Source organism: Rhinichthys klamathensis, unplaced genomic scaffold, assembly GCF_029890125.1.
Source record: "Rhinichthys klamathensis goyatoka isolate OS25496 unplaced genomic scaffold, OSU_Roscu_1.1 h1tg000228l_1, whole genome shotgun sequence".
Lineage (NCBI taxonomy): Eukaryota > Metazoa > Chordata > Actinopteri > Cypriniformes > Leuciscidae > Rhinichthys > Rhinichthys klamathensis.
This window is the reverse complement of record NW_026606752.1, coordinates 190,001-216,102: the sequence shown is the minus strand read 5'-3', so window position 1 is coordinate 216,102 and position 26,102 is coordinate 190,001. Positions and strand designations below refer to the sequence as shown.

Genomic DNA, 26,102 nt, shown 5'->3' with positions numbered 1-26,102 from the left:
AAACAATTTTTATATGTAGCTACTTTTAAAGGCGTTTTGAAGATTTTTTTGAATGTTAAAAACACTATACTGAGAGTAAGCCATTCGTTGGTTGATTTTTATTGAAAAGTGTAAACACTGTGTCTCAGTGGCGTTTTTAAAACATCGCTGTGTTTGTTTGAGTAGCCTGACTAGGCCAGCATAGCAACATTAACTCAACCAATGGTGTGAGATTGGAGTGGAGCGATCTGTTTGCTGACCAATGGCAGTTAGGGGGAGTGTTTTGAGAAGTCTTAAGGAGGGGCTATCGTGTCTCGTAGAATTTGAAGAAAATGATATAATAAAATAACTATAAAAAATTGCAAATGATTATTATTAATAGTAATTATGATGATAGAGAGTTGAATCACTTTAAGACTTTTAAGTGCATGTGTAAAAATATATTGCGTAGTGTTTAGCACACCTGTAAATCAACCTAAATCAGGGATGAAAAGACCATTTTTAGCAGTTTTAGGTCATTTATTATAGAAATATAGCATTTATAGTCTTTTTGATTGTTATAGCACCTGATCTTCCAAAAAGTTTGCATGCTTCTTTAGATTCATATGTCACTTGTGCTTGCCTAATTTTTGAATTTCTGCGGTTTTCTTAAGGAATTATAGATTTTTTGGTACACTTGGTCACGCCCATATTTTATGAAAATGATAAATTGGCATTGTAATCGTTATAAAGTCTTGCCTATTTTTTTTCACGCAGTATAGATAGGCTTTCTATATATCATATCATATTTGGGGCCTAGTGCCCGGTAGTGTTCTTGTAAACCCCTTTTCCAGTGTTTTGGGAACAGTGTTACAAATTTGCAGTTTGCAGCAATTTTGCCGGTGGCTCAGTGGTTAGCATTGTCACCTCAAAGCCAGAATGTCCCTGGTTCGAGTCTAGACTGAGCCAGGATGCCTTTCAGTGTGGAGTTTGTATGTTCTCCCACATATTTTGACGTTGGCTTCCTCTGGGTGCTCCGGTTTCTCCTACAATCCAAAAACATAGGTAAATTGGACCATCTGTCCAGGGTGCCTACACTCTGAGAAAAAGCTGTCACTGGGGCGGTATCCTTTCAAAAGCTACACATTTGCTCCTTATATACCTTTTAAGGGGTGCATATTAGAAGTGATATTGTGAGGTTGCATCTTTTTTTTCCCCCGTAAGAAGCCTCACTCTCAAGTCAGACCTGACATCTTGAAGTGTGCCCCATGAGGACGCCCCACCAGCAGACATTATCGCTGCACAGCATCTCAATTACATGATGTTGACGGAATTGATAACAAAGGAGAACAGCCAGCATTAAGGCAAGCATGACGATGACGCTTATCCTTGAAAGGACACCCGTTCGGCATAATCACTGGGTTTCTTCGGGTGAATTGGGCATCGTGATGGCTTCCACAGCTGCTCTCAGGATGAGGCCACCATAGCTGTTCATTAAATTGACTGTAGTGGTGAGAGCACATATTTGGAGGGGTACTGGAGTGTTTAACTCGGGCCGTGAAGTGCTAATGCTCTAATTGAGGGCTTAGAGGCAAGATGGAGGGTTATTATAGCCACACTTTACGCCAAGCAGTGGCCCGTTTCCATGTCGAATGCTCCTTGCTGCAAATTCCCTGACAACATGATATTGCCTGTGAGGATTTAAATTGACCGAGAGCAGATGGTTTGTTTTGGAGGAAGAGACAGCGAGCACGAATCCTCCATTAGTGTGACTGAGATGTATTAAGGACCTGATCAGATCTTGACGACATGGCTTGTCACAATTTTTCTTGCCGCATCTCTGAATACAGAATACCGAATTGCTACTGTGTACATTTCGGTGGATATGACACCGTGGCCGCAGGTTTTCAAGTGCACTGTGTGAATTGCATTAGACCGAGTAAATAAGCCGGGACGTGTTTGACATCACCTTGTGTTCCCGCAGGCACCTTGGGCAAGGTGACACTATCAGATATCATTTGAATCTAAACACGCTTTCCTCACTCCGCTGAGAGAAACACTGAATCTGTTTGTTGTTCTCTGGTCCCTCTGTATCTAATCTATGTGCGTCCCTGTCCATCTTATAATGGAATAAGTTTCCGTTGCCGCTCCGGTGTTTTCATCCTTCCTTCCGTGCTTTCTGACCTTCTGATGTCCTGTCTTTCTCTTTTTTTCTCTTTTTGTCACTCTCTTCTGCTTTCATACTCAATTGCATTTGCAATATCCCTTTATCGTCTTTTCTGTCATCCTCCTTTTCCCTATTTATCTTTCTTTTGTCTCCATTATCATGTTTTATTTCATCCCATCCCTTCCTTTCATTTATTTTCCTCATATCCAATTCCTCTTATCTTTTCCTTTTCCTTTTCCCCTGTTTTCTTTCCTTTCATTCATTTAATTCACTTCCTCTTATCCAATTACCTTTTTCCAATTCTTATCCAATTATACTTTCCTTTACTATTCCTTTTATTTACTTTACACTTTCCCTTTCATTTCCTTTCCCTTTTATCCCTTCCCTCCCTTTCATTTCCTTGCCTCTTATCCAATTAATTTTTTTCTTTAATTTTTTTTTCCTCTTATCCCTTCCCTCCTTCCATTTTTATTTCCTCTTATCCAATTTTTTTTCCAAATCTTATCCAATCATCTTTTCCCTTATTTTCCTTTCTTTCCCCATTCTCCTTTCTTTTACTTTATCTTTCCTTTCATTCCGTCCATTCCTTTTTTCCTTTTTACCAATTCCTTTCTTTTTCATCCCATCCCATCGCTTTCTTCCATTCCATTTCCTCTTAAACAATTTTTTTCTAATTTCTAACTTTACTTTTCCTCCAATTGCTTCCCTTCCCTTCCCTTCCCTTCCCTTCCCTTCCCTTCCCTTCCCTTCCCTTCCCCATCAATTCCAATCTTTCCTCTTATCCAATTTCTTTCATTTCAATTCCAATCTTTCCTCTTATCCAATTCCTTTCATTTCAATTCCAATCTTTCCTCTTATCCAATTCCTTTCCATTCCTTTACCTTTCCTCACTCTATATCTCTCTATCATTCATTCTCCATCCCCATATTCTCTCTCTCTCTCTCTCTCTCTCTCTCTCTCTCTCTCTCTCTCTCTCTCTCTCTCTCTCTCTCTCTCTCTCTCTCTCTCTCTCTCTCTCTCTCTCTCTCTCTCTCTCTCTCTCTCTCTCTCTCTCTCTCACTTCCTCATCTTCTTTCTCTCAGGCGGTGTGTGTATTGCTCAGTCTCTGAAGATCCCCAGAGAGCCCAGACCAGGAGAGTTCGACAAGATCATCCTGCGGCTACTGGAGACACCCAATGCTCGTGCTATCGTCATGTTTGCGAATGAAGATGACATCAGGTGTCTTTATCTATAGCAATTTTCTTTCTGTCATATTCATTGATGTATAGATATTAAATAATAATGGTAATCTGTCCTTGTAATATGCTGAAAAAAGCATAGGCTAAGAAGTCTTTAACAAGCATTTACACTGAAATTGGTTTTGTTCAGATTTTTTTGTATGGATTATTTTTACTGTTTGGGCTAAAATTTGTAGGGCAGGATGAGTCCTCAATATATACAATAATTCAAAAGTTTGGGGTCAGTAAGTTATTTAAAATTGTAATATATTTCACAAATATGACTGTTTTTACTGCAATTTTGATAGAATAAATGTAGCCCTGGTAAAAGACTTCTTCAAAAATATATATTTTTAAAAACTTACCAACCTTAATCTTTTGAAGGCTAGTGAATTTGGTCCTTTTACCGAGAATATTTTGAAGTTGTGGTAACTTCTAGAAGTCTGGTAACTTTCAGAGGTAAACTTGCATTTAGGTGTTTTAGAAGTTAATAAATGCATTGGAAATGTACTAAAAGCCATAAGAAGTCAAATGTTGAGTTCATATGGTCTTTAAGTCAAATCAGTTGAAAAGCTACCAATTTTGGACGAACCACAGATACTTAACTATGACTTTCATAGAGTTAAATTGAAGATGATGCAATCGAGCCGTAAGTATTGCTCTTAGGTGAAAACCTCAAGAACAGGTGAAGTCAGCTATTTCCTATAATGTGCCGTCTAAGGCCTGGAGAACTCATTTTAACATAATCCACTTTTCAGTCATTTTTGCCATGAAATTTCATGTACCTGTAGCACGGGACCAAATCACATCCCCATATTCCAGAGAGCCACTGCCCTTCTAAGCCTATTACATGATGTCCTTTGGAATCCTGCCTATTACGCTGATGACTTTATTCTAAGTGGTCTAACAGAACACTGTTGACCTCAGAAAATCAGAACGAATCAGGTCTGTTTGAAGGACATTTCTAGGTTTTAGGATACATCACTGCCTCACATGTGAATGTGTATTTTGTGTGCTCATCTTTCAGACGTGTATTGGATGCTGCAATGCGCAATAACCAAACAGGTCACTTCCTGTGGGTGGGATCAGACAGCTGGGGCTCAAAGATATCTCCTGTCGTCCAGCAGGAAAGTGTGGCAGAAGGTGCTATTACCATCCTCCCAAAAAGAGCATCCATAGAAGGTAAAATGGTAATTGTCCAGTGGACAAATTCTGATTTAATATTTCTCTTGCAATTCCAGTCCAATTCCAATGCTTTCATACTTATTTTCAGCCTTTGACAGATATTTCAAAAGCCGCTCCTTGTCCAACAACCGACGGAACGTTTGGTTTGCAGAGTTCTGGGAGGAGAATTTTGGATGCAAATTAGGGATGCATGGGAAGCGTCCAGGCAGCCCGAAGAAATGCACTGGTATGAGAAGGTTTTGCATTACTGTCTTTTAACCTGGATTAGAAATTACACTGTTACTGTTAGACTTCTCTTCTGCCTGGGAGGCAAAACAGTCCATCACGCTGACATCGGATTGGATCTCTTTGAGGATTCAGTGTTTCTAGTGGTTGAGAATATCAATGGGGACATCAAGAACAAGAGATTCTGTTTAGACAGGAACTGGTAAAGCCTTAAAGGGGAAATGAAGAAGTCAGTCAAGTTTACATAATTTACAAGATGGATTACCACTATAATCAAAAATTATATAAGAAACATGACAAATGTTAACATATAAAAGAAAAAAAGAAACACCGTTATATCTTTCGGCACCGCCATTGTGCAGTATTATAACTGGTGACGTCACGGGGTTGGTTGGCTTTAAAGGCTCTGTGCTGAGTTCAGTAAAATACAGTGAAAGATGCATGTAAGCTGGTCGATCCAGCGAACAACTAACGTCATTGTTAGCTAACAGCTGTAAGCATGAACTAGCTAATGATAACTTAGTGTTTAGCTAGTGAACTTTATTAGTACCAGACAAAAAGACGACGTCTAACGTTAACAAACTGCACATGGAAACATATTGTTCGTGATGTCTGCAATCATATTCCTGTCTCTTGTCAACACCATGGTCAAGATCAGCGTCTTGACAGCAGATGGATCGTGCTATCGTGGCGTAATAATATGTTTGGTTGTAAAATGTATTACCTGAATGAAATGAACATTCACAGACAGCATACGAAGATGTTCAACTAATAAAGATCTTCATCGCTGGCAAACAATATGATAGATTTGCCGATTTGCTTTCACTAGACTGTAACAGGTCCACGGCCACTTCATCCAACGCTCTTGATGTTCTTAAATCTTCCTGTTACAACTCCGAGTCGAGTGTGAGTTGAAAGCACGTAAGTGATTCAGTGCGTGCAGAAAACTGAACAGATCATTCAAACTGATTCGCGAACCGATTTCGACAGATCTGCCAACTTGTTTGATGAAGTCTTTGAACAGAATCGACAAAAAAAAAGAGTGATTCATTTGTAAATTGAGCATCGCTCGTGCTCATAAAAAAAGATACAGCGCGCTTGGAATAAACTGCGCATTTAACAACATGTTTGCATTAAAATAAAGTGCGCCGTTTGCATCCCTACACATAACGAGATTTGGGCCATTTGGGCTGTATCTTTTTTTATGGGCACGAGCGATGCTCAATTTACAAATGAATCACTCTTTTTTTTGTCGATTCTGTTCAAAGACTTCATCAAACAAGTTGGCAGATCTGTCTAAATCGGTTCGCGAATTATAATGTTCGCGATCGGCCACGATAGCACGATCCATCTGCTGTCAAGACGCTGATCTTGACCATGTATTGCAACCATGGTGTTGACAAGAGACAGGAATATGATTGCAGACATCACGAACAATATGTTTCCATGTGCAGTTTGTTAACGTTAGACGTCGTCTTTTTGTCTTGTACTAATAGCTAAACACTAAGTTATCATTAGCTAGTTCATGCTTACAGCTGTTAGCTAACAATGACGTTAGTTGTTCGCTGGATCGACCAGCTTACATGCATCTTTCACTGTATTTTACTGAACTCAGCACAGAGCCTTTAAAGCCAACCAACCCCGTGACGTCACCAGTTATAATACTGCACAATGGCGGTGCCGAAAGATATAACGGTGTTTCTTTTTTTCTTTTATATGTTAACATTTGTCATGTTTCTTATATAATTTTTGATTATAGTGGTAATCCATCTTGTAAATTATGTAAACTTGACTGACTGCTTCATTTCCCCTTTAAATAAACAGCAGAGTCTTACTGATGTCCATTTGCGCACAATGGAGGTCAAAATTGTTCCGTCTTTACAATCTGACAGTCCTTCTAAGCTCTGATTGATTTACTCAAAGGCTAGCTGAATTATTTAAGCAGAAGTTTAATCTTTATGGAATCAGCGCAACATTTATGGCTGCTTTGCTATGTCATTTAGCAAAAAAAAACTTTAGTTTGGTGACCTAACGTTTAGCACTTGTACTCCAAAATGAGTCAAAGTGAAAGCATTCACAGACCATTTTGCTTCTGTTATGTGATCTATTTCGAATAGAACACAATTTGGATGTGGAAACGGCTTGGTAGTGTCATTTCAGAGGCGGAAAAAGTTCTACATTTTGATGAAAGATTACGCTAACACTTTTTTTTTTCTTTGGAATGCGCACTAGAAAATTGTTAGCTGTAAGACCTGGAACATTAAGAAATTAAATAATAGAATAGTGACATTCATGTCATAGCATACAACTTTACACAGAAAATGCTATTTTCATGCTAAAATCATGTTAATCATATTTTAATGTTTACGGATTGGCCCCATTCACTTCCATTGTAACTGCCAGTAATAGAAACCTAGATGTTTTCCTTTTGAAATAAAAAATCTTAACTGAGCCTGAAATATTCAATTAAAGTAGTAAGACTTGGCTAAAATAAAATGTAATTTTTTTAGTTAATCTTAATTTAAGCAATCGACTGCCCCAGGTTCATCATGGCGACAGTTGTCTCTTGTTGTTGCTCTTGTCTCCTCTTGTCACTTAATTCTCCTTCTCTCCTGTATGAAACTCATGTGTACAGGTACATAGAGCAGATGGACATTTGGGGTCCTTTTATGAAAGCACAGTTATTGTTCTGGCACGGTGATTTGACATAATGAGAATAATTACATAGCTGTGGATGCGGCACATCGCTCTCTCTCTCTTGTTTTCTCGCTCTTTCTTTCTGAATGATCTGTAAAGAGATGCTCAGACTACGCTTCACTGCAAATGGATGCCTCTGTCAACAGCACGCTGGCAGAAATGCTGATTACGATCATCTATTCCTTAAAGAAGTACGAAGAGGGAGAGCTATTAAGCCATGACAAAAAGATGCTCTTTTTGTCAAATAACAAAAACAGACGCTGAGAGATCCCAGCTCTCAGGGGCCGTGCAGCGCTGGATCCTAGAAAATTTGAATAGAAGCACAGAAGATGCCTGAAGACACATGCACATAAGGACGGAAATACACCATTACATCAAGTATTCAAATACTGCAAAACAACAATGTGGCACTAGCGATGCATTTACTTCTCAAATGTAACATTTGTGACTTTATTTTATCCATCAGCATGTAACTCACACTGCACTTTTTTTTTTACATGAATAATACCTCACATAATGTGTTTTTTTTTATATATATATCCAGACCTGGTAACAGACCTGGCGGTGGTAACAGACCTGGCTCTTCCAGCACGGTCTGTTACCACGACTCATGTGGCTACTGACACTTTATGAAGTACCTATGACAGCAGTGGAAGGAGTCGAGAGGCGAGTGAACAAACACCTTCGCAAGTGGCTCGGAATCCCACCAAGCTTCACGTCAGTAGGGCTTTACACCAGGTCTGGTCAGGTACAGCTACCCCTATCATCAGTGGTGGAAGAGTTCAAGGTGGCAAAGTGCCGGGTCGTGATGATGTACCAAGACTCCACTGATGAAAAAGTCAGAGAAGCAGGCGTCACTACGAGATCAGGACGCAAATGGGCGGCTGACACATCAGTGGCGCAAGCAGAAAGCGCATTGAAGCTGAAGGACATCATCGGGAACCCATGCGTAGGGAGGCAAGGACTCGGGTCCACACACTTCCAGCAGTGGGGTAAAGCAGACCCAAGGCAGAGGAGGGACATGATTCAAGCCGAGGTCCGACACCTGGAGGAAGAAAGGCGCAGGTCTAGGGCCGTCGAACTTGGAGCACAAGGTGCCTGGACAAAGTGGGACCTGCCGAAGCGGAAGATCACGTGGCCTGAGATCTGGAGACTAGAGCCCTTTCGCATCTCCTTCCTACTCTGTTCAGTTTACGACACCCTTCCATCACCAACAAACCTCCACAGGTGGGGAATGAGGGAGGACCCATTGTGTAGGCTATGCGGAGGGAGGGGAACAATGGCGCACATACTGGCAGGATGCAAAACAGCTCTTAGCCAAGGAAGATACAGGTGGCGCCATGACAAGGTTCTCGGTGAACTGGCTGACATCTTGGAGCAGGAGAGGCAGAGAAAGCGCCAGAACAGTACAAGGCCGGCAAAATTCATTCAGTTCATTAGAGAAGGGGAGAAACCACCAGCTCCCAAGAGGAGGAAAAAGAGCCTCTTGCAAGCAGCACAATCCTGGGAGATGAGGGTGGACCTGGGAAGGAAACTAGTCTTCCCCCAGGTTGTGCAAACATCGCTGAGGCCGGACATAGTCCTTTGGTCTGAGGAGGCAAGGAAGATAATCCTAATTGAACTGACGGTGCCGTGGGAAGACGGGTGTGAGGCGGCCTATGAGCGGAAAGCCACCAAGTACCAGGACCTCGTTGAGCAGTGCAGGGCCAAAGGGTGGCAGACCTGGTTATTCCCGGTTGAGGTCGGGTGTAGGGGTTTCCCGGCGCAGTCTGTGTGGAAGACACTCACAGCTCTGGGTATAGCAGGAAGGGAGAGGAAGGCAGCTGTCCGTAGGTTGGGTGAGGCAGCAGAAAGAGCGTCTTGCTGGCTCTGGAATAGGAGGGAGGAGTTGAGCTGGGGGCCAGGAGGAGGTGGGCAGTGACTGGCCACCACTGCCGACCCGCCAACTGGAGGGTGTTGTGGTTCAGGGTCGAAACACCCCATGAAAGTTGGATGCCACCTGATGACATCTTCTCCTGGCTGAAAGCTACAGTCATGCAATACAGTCAGTGACTAAATTAGATAGCATCTGTAAAGATGTATTCAATAGTATTCCCCTGGGACACCAGTGACTTCCAGGAAAGGCTGGATGGCAACCAAGGAAGATTGGTGACGCTGGAAAGACAGTTGACCTCCAGGAAAGACTGGCGTGGGTGGGCGAGGTTAGCAACCTCGATCACAGCACTCGCAAGAGGGCACCAACCAAAGCTACAAAACGGAACAATGAGCAATACCCCCAGGGTCTCCCGAGAGGGGGGGGAGGATGAGAGACCCAATAGGACGGACATAACGGTTATGGCTACGGAAAACACACGGATAATGAGACGGCTCATCCAAACCACACTTACAGGGGAAGTGTTGGAAGTAAAGTGCCACTGCGGGAAGCTTTGCAAGAGCGCAAGGGGACTTAAAATACATCAATCCAAGACCCAATGTGGAAAAGGGAAGAAGCAGATGCAGCGCACAGTGGAGACACTAAGTGAGACGCAGGAGGACTCCAGTCAGGAAGCACCCCACAGCACAGGAGACCTCTCAGCACCTGCTCCATCCCAAAGCCACAGGAGGGACTCTCCTAACACTACCTCAGGCACTCAACCTATGACAGAGAAAGTGAGATGGCCCCAAGCAAACAACAAGACTGCATGGAACCAACTAGATGGGGACCTAGACAGAGTTCTTGAGGCCACATTAGCAGGAACAGCCGAGAAGAAAATCAACAGTATGACAACAATTATCATCACCATGGCCAGAGAACGCTTTGGCACAGAAGACAGAAAGGGTAGTAGCGGAACCCAGGTGAATCAGCCAAACAGGAGGGCCAGAGAGATCTTGCAATTGAGGAGGGAGATCAAGACCCTCAATAAGCAGTTCAGAACAGCAAGTGCTGAAGAAAGGAAGGGCATAAAAGATCTAACAAGCGAACTTCGAGGGCAACTCTGCAGACTGAGAAGGGCAGAAAGGTCTCTGAAACTGAGGAAGGAGAAGGAGGCTAAGCGGGCTCAGTTCATTAAGGACCCATACAGGTTTACCAAAACCCTGCTGGGGGAAGCAAGATCCGGAAGATTGACTAGCCCCAAGGAAGTTGTAGAGGAGTTCTTGAAGAAGAGCCACAGTGACGCCCTCAGGAACCAAGCCTGTGGTGCGCACCCAAAGATCAGCAGAACTGCCGAAACTCCTGAGGAAGAGCTTGATACCAGTGAACCAACATGGAGAGAAGTCCAGGACATTGTGCAGAAAGCCCGTTCAGCATCTGCCCCAGGACCAAGTGGTATACCTTATAAAGTATACAAGAGATGCCCGATGCTCCTCCGCAGGTTATGGAAACTGTTGCGAAGGATTTGGACAAAAGGTATCATTCCAGCATTTTGGAAAAGAGCAGAGGGGTGTTTTGTACCCAAGGAAATGGACTCCTCCGACATCAGTCAGTTCCGAACCATTTCTCTCCTAAGTGTCGAATGCAAGGTATTCTTTTCTGTCCTGGCAAAAAGGATGACTACCTACATAGTGAAGAATAAATATGTCAACACATCAGTACAGAAGGGCGGCATTCCAGGTTTCTCCGGGTGCTTGGAACATACGGGCATCCTCAACCAGCTGATCCGGGAGGCCAAGGGGAACAAAGGAAACCTAACGGTTGTCTGGCTCGACTTGGCTAACGCATACGGTTCAATCCCGCATGGCCTCATCAATATGGCTATGGAACACTACCATATCCCCCACCACACCAGGGGTATAATTACCAGCTACTTCGGAGGATTTAAACTACGGTTCAAAACTGCCCAGTTTACAACTCAGTGGCAGGACCTTGAAAAGGGAATCGTGACAGGCTGTACCATCTCCCCCATCCTGTTTGTCATGGGAATGAACCTGCTCATAACAGCTGCAGGAAAGGAATCCAGAGGGCCAACAATGGAGTCTGGCATTCGACAACCTCCAATAAGAGGCTTTATGGATGACCTTACCATAACAACTTCAACCCACGTGCAAGCAAGATGGATCCTGAAGGCACTTGATGACGTGGTAACATGGGCTCGGATGAAGTTCAAACCAAGAAAATCAAGAAGTATGGTGATCAGAAGTGGAAAAGTGACCAGCAAGTTCCAGTTGCGAGTACAGGGGGAGATGATTCCATCAATTGAGGAAAACCCAATTAAGTGCCTAGGGAAATGGTACGATGCATCCCTGACCAACAGATGCAACGTTTCTAGGACAGAGAAACAGGCAGATGCATGGCTGAGTAAGATCGAGGGGTCAGGACTACAAGGAAAGTTCAAGACCTGGCTCTTCCAGCACGGTCTGTTACCACGACTCATGTGGCTACTGACACTTTATGAAGTACCTATGACAGCAGTGGAAGGAGTCGACAGGCGAGTGAACAAACACCTTCGCAAGTGGCTCGGAATCCCACCAAGCTTCACGTCAGTAGGGCTTTACACCAGGTCTGGTCAGGTACAGCTACCCCTATCATCAGTGGTGGAAGAGTTCAAGGTGGCAAAGTGCCGGGTCGTGATGATGTACCAAGACTCCACTGATGAAAAAGTCAGAGAAGCAGGCGTCACTACGAGATCAGGACGCAAATGGGCGGCTGACACATCAGTGGCGCAAGCAGAAAGCGCATTGAAGCTGAAGGACATCATCGGGAACCCATGCGTAGGGAGGCAAGGACTCGGGTCCACACACTTCCAGCAGTGGGGTAAAGCAGACCCAAGGCAGAGGAGGGACATGATTCAAGCCGAGGTCCGACACCTAGAGGAAGAAAGGCGCAGGTCTAGGGCCGTCGAACTTGGAGCACAAGGTGCCTGGACAAAGTGGGACCTGCCGAAGCGGAAGATCACGTGGCCTGAGATCTGGAGACTAGAGCCCTTTCGCATCTCCTTCCTACTCCGTTCAGTTTACGACACCCTTCCATCACCAACAAACCTCCACAGGTGGGGAATGAGGGAGGACCCATTGTGTAGGCTATGCGGAGGGAGGGGAACAATGGCGCACATACTGGCAGGATGCAAAACAGCTCTTAGCCAAGGAAGATACAGGTGGCGCCATGACAAGGTTCTCGGTGAACTGGCTGACATCTTGGAGCAGGAGAGGCAGAGAAAGCGCCAGAACAGTACAAGGCCGGCAAAATTCATTCAGTTCATTAGAGAAGGGGAGAAACCACCAGCTCCCAAGAGGAGGAAAAAGAGCCTCTTGCAAGCAGCACAATCCTGGGAGATGAGGGTGGACCTGGGAAGGAAACTAGTCTTCCCCCAGGTTGTGCAAACATCGCTGAGGCCTGACATAGTCCTTTGGTCTGAGGAGGCAAGGAAGATAATCCTAATTGAACTGACGGTGCCGTGGGAAGACGGGTGTGAGGCGGCCTATGAGCGGAAAGCCACCAAGTACCAGGACCTCGTTGAGCAGTGCAGGGCCAAAGGGTGGCAGACCTGGTTATTCCCGGTTGAGGTCGGGTGTAGGGGTTTCCCGGCGCAGTCTGTGTGGAAGACACTCACAGCTCTGGGTATAGCAGGAAGGGAGAGGAAGGCAGCTGTCCGTAGGTTGGGTGAGGCAGCAGAAAGAGCGTCTTGCTGGCTCTGGAATAGGAGGGAGGAGTTGAGCTGGGGGCCAGGAGGAGGTGGGCAGTGACTGGCCACCACTGCCGACCCGCCAACTGGAGGGTGTTGTGGTTCAGGGTCGAAACACCCCATGAAAGTTGGATGCCACCTGATGACATCTTCTCCTGGCTGAAAGCTACAGTCATGCAATACAGTCAGTGACTGAATTAGATAGCATCTGTAAAGATGTATTCAATAGAGACTCGGGATGGGCTAGTACACTTCAACCCAGAACACCCTTGCAACTATTTAGCAACTTCCTATAGCAACCACATAGAAATTGTATTTTAGGCTCTTGACTTTGACTAATAAGCAACAACCCGGAATGCTATAGTAACCGGCTAGCAACTCCCTAGCAACCATCCAGGACACCCTAACAAGAACTAGTGTTGTTTTTGGCGGCCTGTTTTAATTTTAGTTTTAGTCTAGTCTTTGTGTCAAGCTGTCATTTTAGTTTTTATTAGTTTTAGTCACATTCATACTCTTTTTAGTCTAGTCTAGTTTTAGTCGACGAAAACTGATGACATTTTAGTCTAGTTTTAGTCGATGAAAGACATAGTCTAGTTTTAGTCAATGAAAATTGTATTTTAGTCTCTTTTTAGTATTCTATTTAACCCAGTCAATATAGTAGCCTATACCTATAGTATAGACAAAACCAAAATTTTCTTTTAGCCAAACCCATTTCAGACAATCTTATCTTCTGTTATCTTATTATATTATTGTTACCTTATAGACTCAAGAATACATTCATTCCAGACACGGAAAATGCTCTGATTTGAATTTACAACATATTTATTTTACCAACCAAACATGTTAGAAGTAGCCTACACACATGATGAAATGAAAGTTTTTCCTAATGTCATTTCTTCTTTTTCTCCCAAAGACGAATCCCTTTCTCTGTGTCAGACTTAACTTTGTTTGTTGTCGTTTATGCTAATGCCTGTTTCACACATACTCCGAATTTTTTTTCCCGCACCCATGTAGAGCCTATGGTTAGAGCGCTCACACGCACGCGGATGCGGTCCGTCAATGCGCTCCAGGAGCGTGCGTGCATAACAGCAGAGCAGAGATCTACACAGTAGCTACCTCAACAACGCGACATAATGGATGTAGGCTAAAAATATTGATTTGAAATAAAAAATAGAGAATAAATGTTGTGATTGTGGTACAGCCGTAGATCAGTTGCGCACTGCAAACGGAGCACATGTGAAAGCAAAATAGCTCGTGCTGCTCCTCCATACACACCGCAACACGCACCGCATACGCACTACACACGGAGTATGTGTGAAACAGCCATAACTCACGCAGCTGGATCTTCTAAATAATGCCGCGAGTGGGGCTTGAGGATGTGAAGTCGCCTGCGTCTGCGCAGTGCGATCTGATGCAGCCCCTGAACACGAAACAGAAATGCTGCATAATAATAATGCAAGTAAACGAGACGAAATAACGTTAAATAACATTTCGTCTCGTCTCGTTTTGGTCAACGAAAATGAAGAGACATTTTAGCATACTTTTTATTTTGTAAACCACATTTAGTCTCGTTTTTATTCGTCAACGATATTGCATTATACATTTAGTTATAGTCATCGTCACATGACCAGCATTTACGTTGCGTCTCGTCTCGTTTTCGTCACGTGATAAAGGTTCGTTGACGACGATATTTAGTCATAATTTTCGTTGACGAAAGCAACACTAACAAGAACATAGAAATATTGTTTGAGGCTCTTGACTTTGACTAGTAAACAACAACCCAGAATGCTATAGTAATCATCTAGCAACTCACTAGGAACCACCCAGAACACCCTAGCAATTCCTTAACATCCACTCAGAACACCCTAGCTACCACACAGCAACTCCTTAGCAACTACCCAGAACACACTAGCACTATCTAGCAACTTCCTAGCAACAACCAAGAACAACCTTGCAACCACATAGAAATGTATTTTTAGGCTCTTGACTTGGACTAGTAAGCAACAACCCAGAATGCTAGTAACCATCTAGCAACTCCCTAGAAACCACCCAGAAAATCTCATAGCAACCTCATAGCAATTTTGTTTGAGCCTTTGGACTTGGACTAGTAAGCAACAACACAGAACGTTATAGTAACTGTTTTGCAACTCCATAGAAACCACTCAGAGTATCTTAGCAACTCCTTAACAACCACTTAGAACACCCTAGCAACTACATAGCAGCTTCCTAGCAAGCACCCAGAATACCAAAGCAACCATATAGAAATGTTGTTTCAAAGGCTTCTTTTACTTGAGCTAGTAAAAACCCATAAAAACATAGCAGCTCTCTAGAAACTACCCAGAACTCTCTAAAACCGATATAAAAACATTATCTGTGGCTCTTTTTACTTGGGCTAGTAAGCAACAATCCAGAAAACTCTAGAAACCATTTAGAAAATTACTAGCTATATCTACCACATAGAACACCCTATCATCTTTTTACAACCTAGTTAGTAGTTACCACTGAGCAGCTACCCAGAAACCACATAGACACCAAATAAACTCCTTAGTAACCACTTAGAACATCCTAGCAACCACCTAACAACTCCCTAGCAACTGAATAGAAAGCTGTTTCAGAATCTAAGATATCTTTATAATGTGCACTAAAGTCACCTGGTCTGTTTTAAATGCGTGTTGCCTTAGAGACATGCATATGTATCTACCAGTAGCTCTAGCTTTTTTGTGTGTGTTTCTGCAAGGGGGTCAAAAGGGCCAATTCAAGTCACATGATCGGTGATATACTGCTGATTTTGTTTCAGCACATCTCCAGGCAGCCTCGTAGACAAGCAATTGTGAATCAGAGCACTCAACGCCATAGTGTTATATTTAGTCGAGCAGTGATGCTTTCCTGTCTGGGCTGTTAGCGGAGGTAGCAAGCCGTGAGAATGCATCAGTTCACTTTAGGGGATCTCTGTCATGGCATTCACTTAAGCTATAGCCCGATTTAGACTTCATAAACTCTCCACGCATTCAGTTCAGAAGGAAATTAGACTGTACCGGAATAAAAAATCAAAGTGGACAAACTAGCATCTCTTTTCTAGAAGTGCAAGCATTTGATGCTCGACCAGAGTGCAAAGATAAACATGTTCAGCGTAACTATAAATAGGGAAGATGGCTGTTTGGTGTAGTCTGATTACATTTGTGCTGGCTGTATAAATAATTTCCTAGTGGTTAGAGTCAGACCATCGAGCCAAAAGTAGGGGCCAGAATATAGGCTACGTTTACAACGGCTGCATCCGAAATCGCATACTTCCATATAGTAGGCGAAAAACAGTTTGTGACAAAAATATGTATGTCCAAATTCACAGTACTCATGAAAAAGTAGGCAAAAAAAGTACCCAGATGACCTACTTCTTCCAGGGAGATTCTGAAGTGTGCAGACGATGGAAACTTTACTATCCCATGAGGCCACGGGAGAGGATTTGTGTATGGCAGTGAAGCGACCACATGGTCACATGATAATGACAACATGGCGAATATAGTACATCCAGATTACATTCATACTATATAGAACGTCCTTTTTTAGCGGTTGTGAAGTAATTACTTATTCAAAATAAGTATCTATTTAAGAGAGTATGGGATTTCGGACGCAGCCAATGTCAGTTTTTAGGATTGACAGCTGCGTTTACGTACAGGTGTGAGTCTCAAAATGTCCCATTCACACAGCAACTTATAGCAGCGTCTTGCAACCACCCACAACCCACCATTGCATCAGTGACTTTTGCATGGGCAAGCACTACTTACACTTCAATGAGAAAATCTACTTTTCAAGGCACATTTATAGTCACTGAATCCTGTTCCAATTGAATTGGACGCTCCAATTAGCATTTTTGCTCTGAGATGTACATTGTGCTGACTACAACATCTTCCAGACAGAAAAAGTCAAGCGATCTTTCGTTTATTCTGACTGTTCTTAAGACAAGCACTTTGGGCTGAATCCCATGGAAAGATGTCAGGCAAATGAAACTGGATTTACGAAATGTGCCGCGATGGGTTTTGCTGGAGGAAAGCGAATGAGGGAAATCTCGGGACTCAGCTTGCCTGCTGAAGAAGGCGTATTTTGACTAGTAAGGAATTTGAGTTTGAAAGCGGCCTATGTGTGTAAGACTTATCTGTGGGATTGAGGCAGGCAGCAGCGGTCTGAATTGATTTTATGATCACCCAGAGATTGAGGTCTGGTGAAGCTTTTATCAGAGTGGCTCTGTGGAGTAATCATACACTATGACAAACAGCTGACTCAGCAACACGTGGGCTCAGCATTCACCTGTGTGTATGAAGAGCAAAGAGAGGTCTATGAATATAAGATTCACCCTCTGGCACAGTCTGCAAAAGTGCTGATATCACAGGGTTTGCTTTCACGTGTTGAAGCATGTCTGTAAGGCAGGCGCGTCTCCATGTATTGATGTCCTCGGTTGTAGAATACATCTTATGTGTCCTACATGTTGCATCAGACCTGACAGGGAAGCTAATGGAGTTTGATTTTGTATTCTGTTACATTTGCTTCTTATGTGTGTGCGTGTGTGAATATTTATGACTAGGATTCCTGTGTAAGGATCGATTTGCCTTTTTAAAGAAATATTCTTGGGTTTTTTTGTGACAAATTTACCCCATTTACTTTCTTAAAGGGATAGTTCACCCAAAAATAAAAATTCTTTACTCACCCTCATGTCATAAACACAAACAAAGATATTTAGAAAAGTTATATCACTGGATGATGACATATTTTTAATTTGGGGGGTAAATCCTTTAATAAATGTTCCTTAGTTAATAAATAATCTCTAGTTAATTGATTCAGAAGATTCAAAAGAATCACTGGGATTCACAAAAGGTGCTTAAAGACGGGTGTCTTTTGCAGTTTAACTCATTGGTATAGAAACACAATCCAGTCGATTCAAGATGAAAAGTTACATTTTGTCCCACATTTAAAAAGAAATTGAAAAAAAAAATGTATATTACATTACAGAAGTGAAATGAGTTGCGAATGTCATTTCATGTTGAATCTGGATTCAATATTTCTGATGAAGATTACCACATAAGAACAAGACATATAGAATAGGTTCTAGGTTTTTGTGTAAATGTGCAGTGAAATTTCACAAAAGGGTCCATTGTCTATTGCCGAATGTGTAGAGATGTATGAAGCACAGCTCACACAGAAGTCACTTTCAAACCAAGCATTTTTCTGCATTGAGAAATCTTTTGCCCTCACATAAAATTCCCAATTGAAATGATTGGATTTTGTCAGGTGATACATAGCTAGTCCGTTAAAAATAACCCAGAATATTGCTTTAATGGATGCTAAGCCACATGGAATTCCACTAGCGCTCACATCAGTAAAGTGATGAACTTTGCAAATTCTCTTTTGTAGATCGCTGCTCTCTCCACAGACTTGGTGCAGCTATTGATTTATTATAAATGGCAGGTGAGACTCCAGAGGGCATGTAGGTGCAAAGAGTTTGGATTGTAGGAGCAGATACACCCACATCCTTTCTTTTTCAGGTGCTCTGATGCTAATAACACAACTGTGGTACAAGTAGCCTGAGGTGATCAGCTGCATGGACACTCACTGGTCCCTGAGTAGGCGCACACTTACATATGCAGGGCTGGAACTCGAAGTTAATAGCACTCACATCCCCTCACCAACACCCCAGCCACGAAACGGGCGACTTTTTACAACTAACTTATGCGCTAAGGTAGGAGTGATTATACAGGAGTGTCAACAAAACATTCACAGTATGTTCCTTTTCAGATGAAGTGGGAAATCTGCTCGGATTAAAGTTGTGAAAATGGATTCAGAGGTCAATCAAAGTCACAAACTTTCAGGCCGAATGCTAATGTAAGAACTCCACGGGTGAAAAATACAGCGTCTGATGTTTGAATGTGTCTGATGGTTGGGCACAAGGTGGGCAGAGGGTGGACGTCCTTGATACTAACATTGTTCTCCTGTTCTGAATACCATGTAATTTGCTCGCAGTGTTATTTAGGTTCATTCGCGAGCGTTTTTGTGCGTGTGTGTTCGTGCGTCGCGAATGCTTCGCTGAGTTAAGAATCTCTGTGTGATAATTAGTGTTTAGTGCAAACTTCCACTCAAGCGAGGATAAGAGGACACCTTGATCATTGTCAGACAATTTATTGGAGAGAACACTTTTGATAATGACTTTGAATTACCTGTGTGCTCTCGCTGTGAGTGGACGCCGTGACTTTCGGAAAACGAGGCCACGTGGAGATCCATGTTAAAATACTCTTCTGTATCTCAGTGTCTTACACGTCCATATCAATTGTTTCTCATTTCATGTCCTGTGAATGAAAATAAGAAAAAAAAGGATTATCCCTATTTTATTATTCATTAAAAAATTATTTAAAAACAATTTTAATATGTAGTATATTTTATTCATAGAAAAAATTATAATAATTATTATTATTATTAATGAGGTTTTACATTATATTACCAATTTTCTCCTTCTCATCACTCCTGTGGCTTGATATTATTGATATTTATACATATAGCTGGCTTGAAATATATATATATATACACTGATTCTTATTAAAGCTACAAAAGATATTATGTCAAGAGCAGTGAGTGATTTTATCTTTCTCTATTGTTGTTTGATTAACTTTAGGCGCACAGACGGAAGCAGGTTTATTAGGCTGCAGTCACTTTAAGAGCTGCACAGATACAATATATTGTTACACGCACACTTTCTTTCTCAACTGTTTACTCTACTTATAAGATTTAACTGACTGTGTTTACACTTTGGTATATAAACAACAGTAATATTGTGAAATATTATTACAGTTCAAAATAACTTTTCTATTTTAATATATTTAAAATAGCGCTATCAAGCATTTCAAATTTTGATTCTCATTAATTACGCGATGTGCCGATTAATTAATCTAATTAGCAAATTAATGGCACATCAAATTTGGCTGAGAAATTACCCCCAAAAGTCATTATTGTGATATGAATTTAAAGTATCAAATAGACATTACAAAAAGTAGCTTTAGAAAGAAATATTTGACTGGATTCAACATATAATTACACATAAACCCAGTATGTATGGTATGAATGCATTTACACTGCAATTTCAATTGCATAAATATGCCATGAGATTTATGGGGTATTAAATGTAAATGGGTATTAAAGGGATAGTTAACCTTAAAAATGAAAATTCTGTCATTATTTACTCTTACTCGTGTCGTTTTTAATCTTGTATGACTTTCTTATGTGGAACATAAAAGAAGATATGAGACAAAAACTCATACAGGGGCATCTTTGCCCATAATTTATAACATTTTAGGGGCATCTAAATGCAATTTTATAGCCTTCATCACACAGTAAGTTGTCGCCCTGCTTCATGTTCATCACCAATCCACTGTATGAAATGTAAGATGACCTACATAGGTCTGGGGCGTGGGAGGGTGCGTTAAAATAATTAACAAATTTTTTTCCATAACTAATTAAATTAATCCATTAAATCGACAGCCCTAATTTTTTATTTAATTTATTCCTCTGATGCAAAGTGGAATTTTCCGCATCATTACTCCAGTCTTCAGTGTCACATGATCCTTCAGAAATCATTCTAATATGATGATTTGCTGTTCTGTAACGGTGGATGTTTCAGAGGATCGAGAGTAGGATCCAGATGCAGCAAACGCTTTATATACAAGATAACAAGGGGCTGATGAGGGACAGGTTAAGGTGATTTGTAGTCAACGAAACAAGGCTAACCATGGAGACAATCAATAATAATAATAATAATAATAATTTGTTTAATTTATATAGTGCTTTTCTGGGTACTCAAAGCGCTTTACATGGAAGGGGGAATCTCCTCAACCACCACCAATGTGCAGCATCCACCTGGATGGTGCGACGGCAGCCATATTGCGCCAGAACGCCCACCACACACCAGCTTACTGGTGGAGAGGAGACAGAGCGATGAAGCCAATCAGTACATGTGGGGATGATTAGGAGGCCATGATGGACAGAGGCCAAGGGGCAAATTAGAGTCGAGGCAATCAAGGGGAAGAATCAAGGGTGGCTGGGAACAAACATGGGTTAAATCCGAAATCACCCCCTATACCCCATACAAATAGGGCGCTATTTTAGGGGACAGCCATTTGTAGTGGTGTCTGAAACCATAGTGGATGCACCGCAATAACGAGTGTACAGCCGATGTACGCTCAACGGCTGTCCGAATTCGCTCACTCGTTTTCATTCAAATGAACCGTATTAGTGGACTAACGTAGGGAATAGTGAATGAGGGGGCGATTTTGGATTCAGCCATGGTAACAAGCCAAACAGGAACTGAACACAGGAACAATGGTAAAAGAAAACACTTCAACATAAAAGTCCTAACACACAAAAAGGAAACCTAATCTGGGTTTGTGACATGCTCAAGAAACATTTATTTTTATTATCAATCTTTGTGCAAACTTTTTTTTCAGGATGCCTTGATAGAAAGTTCAAAAGAACACCATTTATTTGTAATTTTATATGTCTTTACTGTCACTTTTGATCAATTGAATGCAACTTTGCTGAGCAATTAATTTTCTTTAAAAAAAAAAAAAAAGGTAAGTGTATGTGGGGATTTCAAAATGTACTGCATAATAGGAATGACCCATTAACATTCTCTTGTCTCAATGCTGAGAAAAAGCCTCTAAAATAAATTCCCTGAAATGTTTGGAATTCACATGGCAGCGTCTGGTGTGGGCAGAGTGTTTAATAGCGCATTTTTTAGTCCTCTCGTGCACCTGCATCCCAGCCTTTCATATGAAAGGGAATGTAAATGCAAAGTGTCTGTGTTGGGTCTGAGCTCCACTCGTGGTGCTCGTCACTTGCCTCAACTCTAATAGCTCTGAGCCCTTTATGCAAGCGTAAATGGGTGTCCACAGGAAGAATGAAAGCAAGCCAAAGATGCCTGTTAAGTGGAGGGCACTTGAAGACATTTCATAAAGTACACCTTTGTCCGTGTTTTCTTGGAAGTATCAAAATTGCATGCTTTTTGCCAAATGTCTTCTGTGAGTCACTGCAGAATTGAACGGCTAACTCATTCTGTTCTTTTTCGCCCGTTGTACGATGAGGTGAATGTGAACCGTATTGTTGAAGTGTGCTGTCAAATCAAGTACTTTTGATTCTGAACGATGTAACCTGTGGAACACATCCATATATGGAGAGAATCTTTTTGAACCACTCTTGAGAGCTTGTTACCTCGACTATAGCATTTATGCTAATCCTGGCACTACTTCTGTACCGCATGAACGCTTTCATTATTTTGAAAGACAAGATACAGTATGTGATTGCAAAAAATGTCCTTTACTATGTTATTAGTGTTTTTCAGCTATATGAAAAATATAATTATTATTATCTGTTATAAGTAAGGCAGCCATATATGTAGATTTTGTATAATAACTTAAAATGTAAATGTTGGCAGAATAGAATGTTATATATGTGTTATATATGTTATATATATTGTGACAAACCCATATTATATTGCTCAAAGTTTGCTCTTTTATTAACTTTAAAATTCATTTGGAGAATACAATGAGACACAGACACACATGAGACTACAGTTGAGACACACATGAGACTACAGTTGAGACACACATGAGACTACAGTTTGCATAAAGTAAAAGTACAGGGTGTAAAATGAATGTGGACATCATAGCTCAAATAATTTGGAGATAAATCTTCATAGAAATCTTTGACTTTTGTTTCAGAAGAAACATTTGAAAAGCAGGAGACTTGGGCAAAATTCTCCATTTGATCTCTACATGTATATTCCTCATTCCTGTCTAGGAGAAACAGATGAGACCTCTTGTGTAATTTATTTAAAAGGTGTATAGCAGTAGCTTGAAGCACTGTAAAAAAATTATATGATCAAGTTATGACTACATATGTTTTTACATTGCTTTAACTCATCAAAAAAAGTCAATTTAATGTAATTTAAGTTGAAATGACTTACATTTTTAAGTACTATCAATTTGGATGTTTAAAGGGATAGTTCGGCCAAAAATGATATTTAACACATGCATTACTCACCCTCAAGCCGTTCGAGATGCATATGTCAATCTTGTTTCAGACGAACACATTTTCAGTTATTTTAGAAAATGTCTTAGACCCTTCAGTGGATATAATGTGAAGCAATGGGGTCCACCTCCTTCAAGTCCCAAAATGTGCATACATCCTTCACAAAAGTAATCCATCCGGCTCCAGGGGGATAAACGAAGGCCTTCTGAGGGTAATCCGTGCGGTTTTGTCGTAAAAATATACATATTTAAAACTTTATAAATGAAAATATCTGACTTCCGGCAACGATCGACGCGCGTTCACGGGTGAACTGAGTGTAGTTTTGTTTTGCTCTGCACTCTGGCTGCGCAGGCGCGTTCGTTCTACGTCACGACGGTTCCTACGCTACGTCATACCTCGTACGCCGACTTCCATCACCCGTGAACGCGCGTCGATCGTTGCCGGAAGTCAGATATTTTCATTTATAAAGTTTTAAATATGTATATTTTTACGACAAAACCGCACGGATTACCCTCAGAAGGCCTTCGTTTATCCCCCTGGAGCCGGATGGATTACTTTTGTGAAGGATGTATGCACATTTTGGGACTTGAAGGAGGTGGACCCCATTGCTTCACATTATATCCACTGAAGGGTCTAAGACATTTTCTAAAATAACTGAAAATGTGTTCGTCTGAAACAAGATTGACATATGCATCTCGAACGGCTTGAGGGTGAGTAATGCATGTGTTAAATATCATTTTTGGCCGAACTATCCCTTTAAGGCAGCAACCTTTTTTTCGGGTGAGTTGGAGTTCACTTTTTCTCCAATGTTTTTCATGAAATTCCTTTAAAGAAATGCAATAGACACAAACAAGACGATACAGTAAGAGTACCAGAATGTGAAAAAAACTGTTTGACTTCAGATTGCAGATTTTGGTGTCTTGGCAAATCCGAGAACAGTTCGAGATCTCTTCGGAAATTCTGAGATTACAGTGCTCTTTTTCTTTAGATAAACATTTGAGAGGGAGTTTCAAATGAGAAATCTCATTTGAAATTAGTTTTAAGGCTGTGTAGCAGTAGCTTAATGGTTTATATCATTCAGTATGAGTTCTCGGTTATATATCATTTGAGTATCACCTTTGTCTCAGATGTTTCATCTATATCATTAAGGTTACATAAAAATAGTTTTTACTGTTATAAAAACATGAATTTGTGAGCATCAGTTGAGCAGAATGTGTCAGAATAAACTCGCAGCACACATGATCGCTGTCTTCGATGAATTCGGCCAATCGTGAAACAGCTGTGTCGTCATCTGAGCGTGTGCAGGCGATTTGAGGAAACTGCAGCGCCTGACCCAGACGACTGTTCTCGTCTTGCTTTCGTGGTACTTTGATAGATTTGGTCTCGTGGTACTTTGATGAGATGCAGCTGGCCTCTGCAAACTGTTTTTATGATGAATTGTAAGAAATGTTTTTCCTTATTCTCCTGTCCCCGCTGGTCCCGCCCAGCTCCAAGTCTCCTGTGTCTCCAGAGATCTCACTAGGCCTCCCTCTCCCGCCTCCTATTCCAAAGCCAGCCAGTTCCTCGGGCCCGCCTCCTTGACTCCTGAAACCATAGGATTTGCCTCGGGTCTTCCGGTCTCCAACTCCATCTAGTAAAGAGGATCCCCAGGCTCTATCTCCAGCCGCTGGTCCTGTCGCTCCAACTCGGTCCGTCGACCTGTCGGCTCCACCTTGGCTCCTCCCTCCCTTGGCACCACCAGAGACCATCATCCCTACGGCTCCACTGGGCTCCCTTGTCCCTCCAGCTTCGCCTTGGTCAGAAGTCACCCTGCCTGAGCCGCGGACTTACGGGGTGTCCGCTGCACTCCGTCTCCACCCCTTTTGCATCGTCTGGCTCCGCCTTCCCCCCGGCTCCACCTCTGTCCTCAGTCCCTCCGGCTCAGAACCTCAGATGCTTGACACTGCGGCTTCGCCTCGGCCTCCATGACCATCAGTGTCGCCTGGTCCCATCTGCGTGTTGGGCTCCCCTTCCACTGGCCTCGTCTCCATCAGTAATCCCCCTGGTGTCATCAGCCAAGTCTCCACCATGGCTCCTCCCTCCCTCGATTCCGTCTTCGTGGCTGCGCTCTGGATCTCTGCATGGCTTCTTCTGCTCCTTGCTCATACCTGGCTCCTCCCACCATCATTGCCACCCTGGTTTCTCCCGCCACAATCTCCTCTTAATTCGTGGCCTTCACCCCAGCCCCTCGTCCTCCTCCAGAGCCCCCACCCTCCCTCCTCAGTTTGACTGTTTACTGACTGTTATGCGCCTTCCCGGGGGTTATTCTCCGTGTTCATTAAAGACTGTGTTATCTGTGCGTCCCGCGTTTTAAATTTAATACATAACATGACAGCGGGAGGCTTGATTCTTCTGAAAAGTATGATTTATTTGAAGTTTATTTTATAAGTCTAAATAATTGAGTTGGGGTGGAAAGATTTTGGGTGTATATCAGGACCTCCATATCCCATCATCCCATTAAGCAAGGCACAAGAAAGTATGGTTGCTTAGGAGGGCTGCGCCTGCAATAATGGAACTGTGGATAAGTTGTCGCTTAACGACAGGTAAATATATAAAATTCTCATTATGCAGCACAATAATTTCACAAAAGGCTCTCATTTTAATGATTAATGTTTAAGATTATCAAAAAAATGTGTGCCTGTGCAGAACTTTACGCCACTAGCTATTTCATAAAAATCTGGAAAGGGTTTTCAGATGCAGTTGAAGGCAAAATCGCAGCTTTAGATGTCGGCATCCCTCACGCTAAAGCTTTATTGAATAGATGATCATTAAAATGTAACTGCTGCAAATTATACGTGCCATTTGTATAGAGCGAGGTCTGATGATTTAATCTAGTCAGGTAGCCATCACTGCTGTCTTAAAAAAAAATGTCTTCAAGCAAGATTTTCATTAAAACTCCCAAGATTTAGAATACCATTTTTCTGCCTTTCCTCATACCTTCTCGATCCTGTC

General features: G+C 42.0%; 1 protein-coding gene across 3 annotated transcripts in view; it reads left to right on the top strand.

The window, feature by feature from the left end:
- grm8b (glutamate receptor, metabotropic 8b) overlaps positions 1–26,102 on the top strand; it is a 205,371-nt gene that overhangs the window by 140,216 nt on the left and 39,053 nt on the right. For 2 of the 3 annotated variants that reach the window (XM_056264898.1, XM_056264899.1), the window contains exons 4-6: positions 3,208–3,343; positions 4,370–4,524; positions 4,616–4,753. The exons of the other annotated variant lie outside the window; for it this stretch is intronic. In XM_056264898.1, coding sequence (XP_056120873.1) covers positions 3,208–3,343; positions 4,370–4,524; positions 4,616–4,753 — 429 coding nt within the window. The remainder of the gene's footprint in view (positions 1–3,207; positions 3,344–4,369; positions 4,525–4,615; positions 4,754–26,102) is intronic. 3 annotated transcript variants of the gene reach the window in all.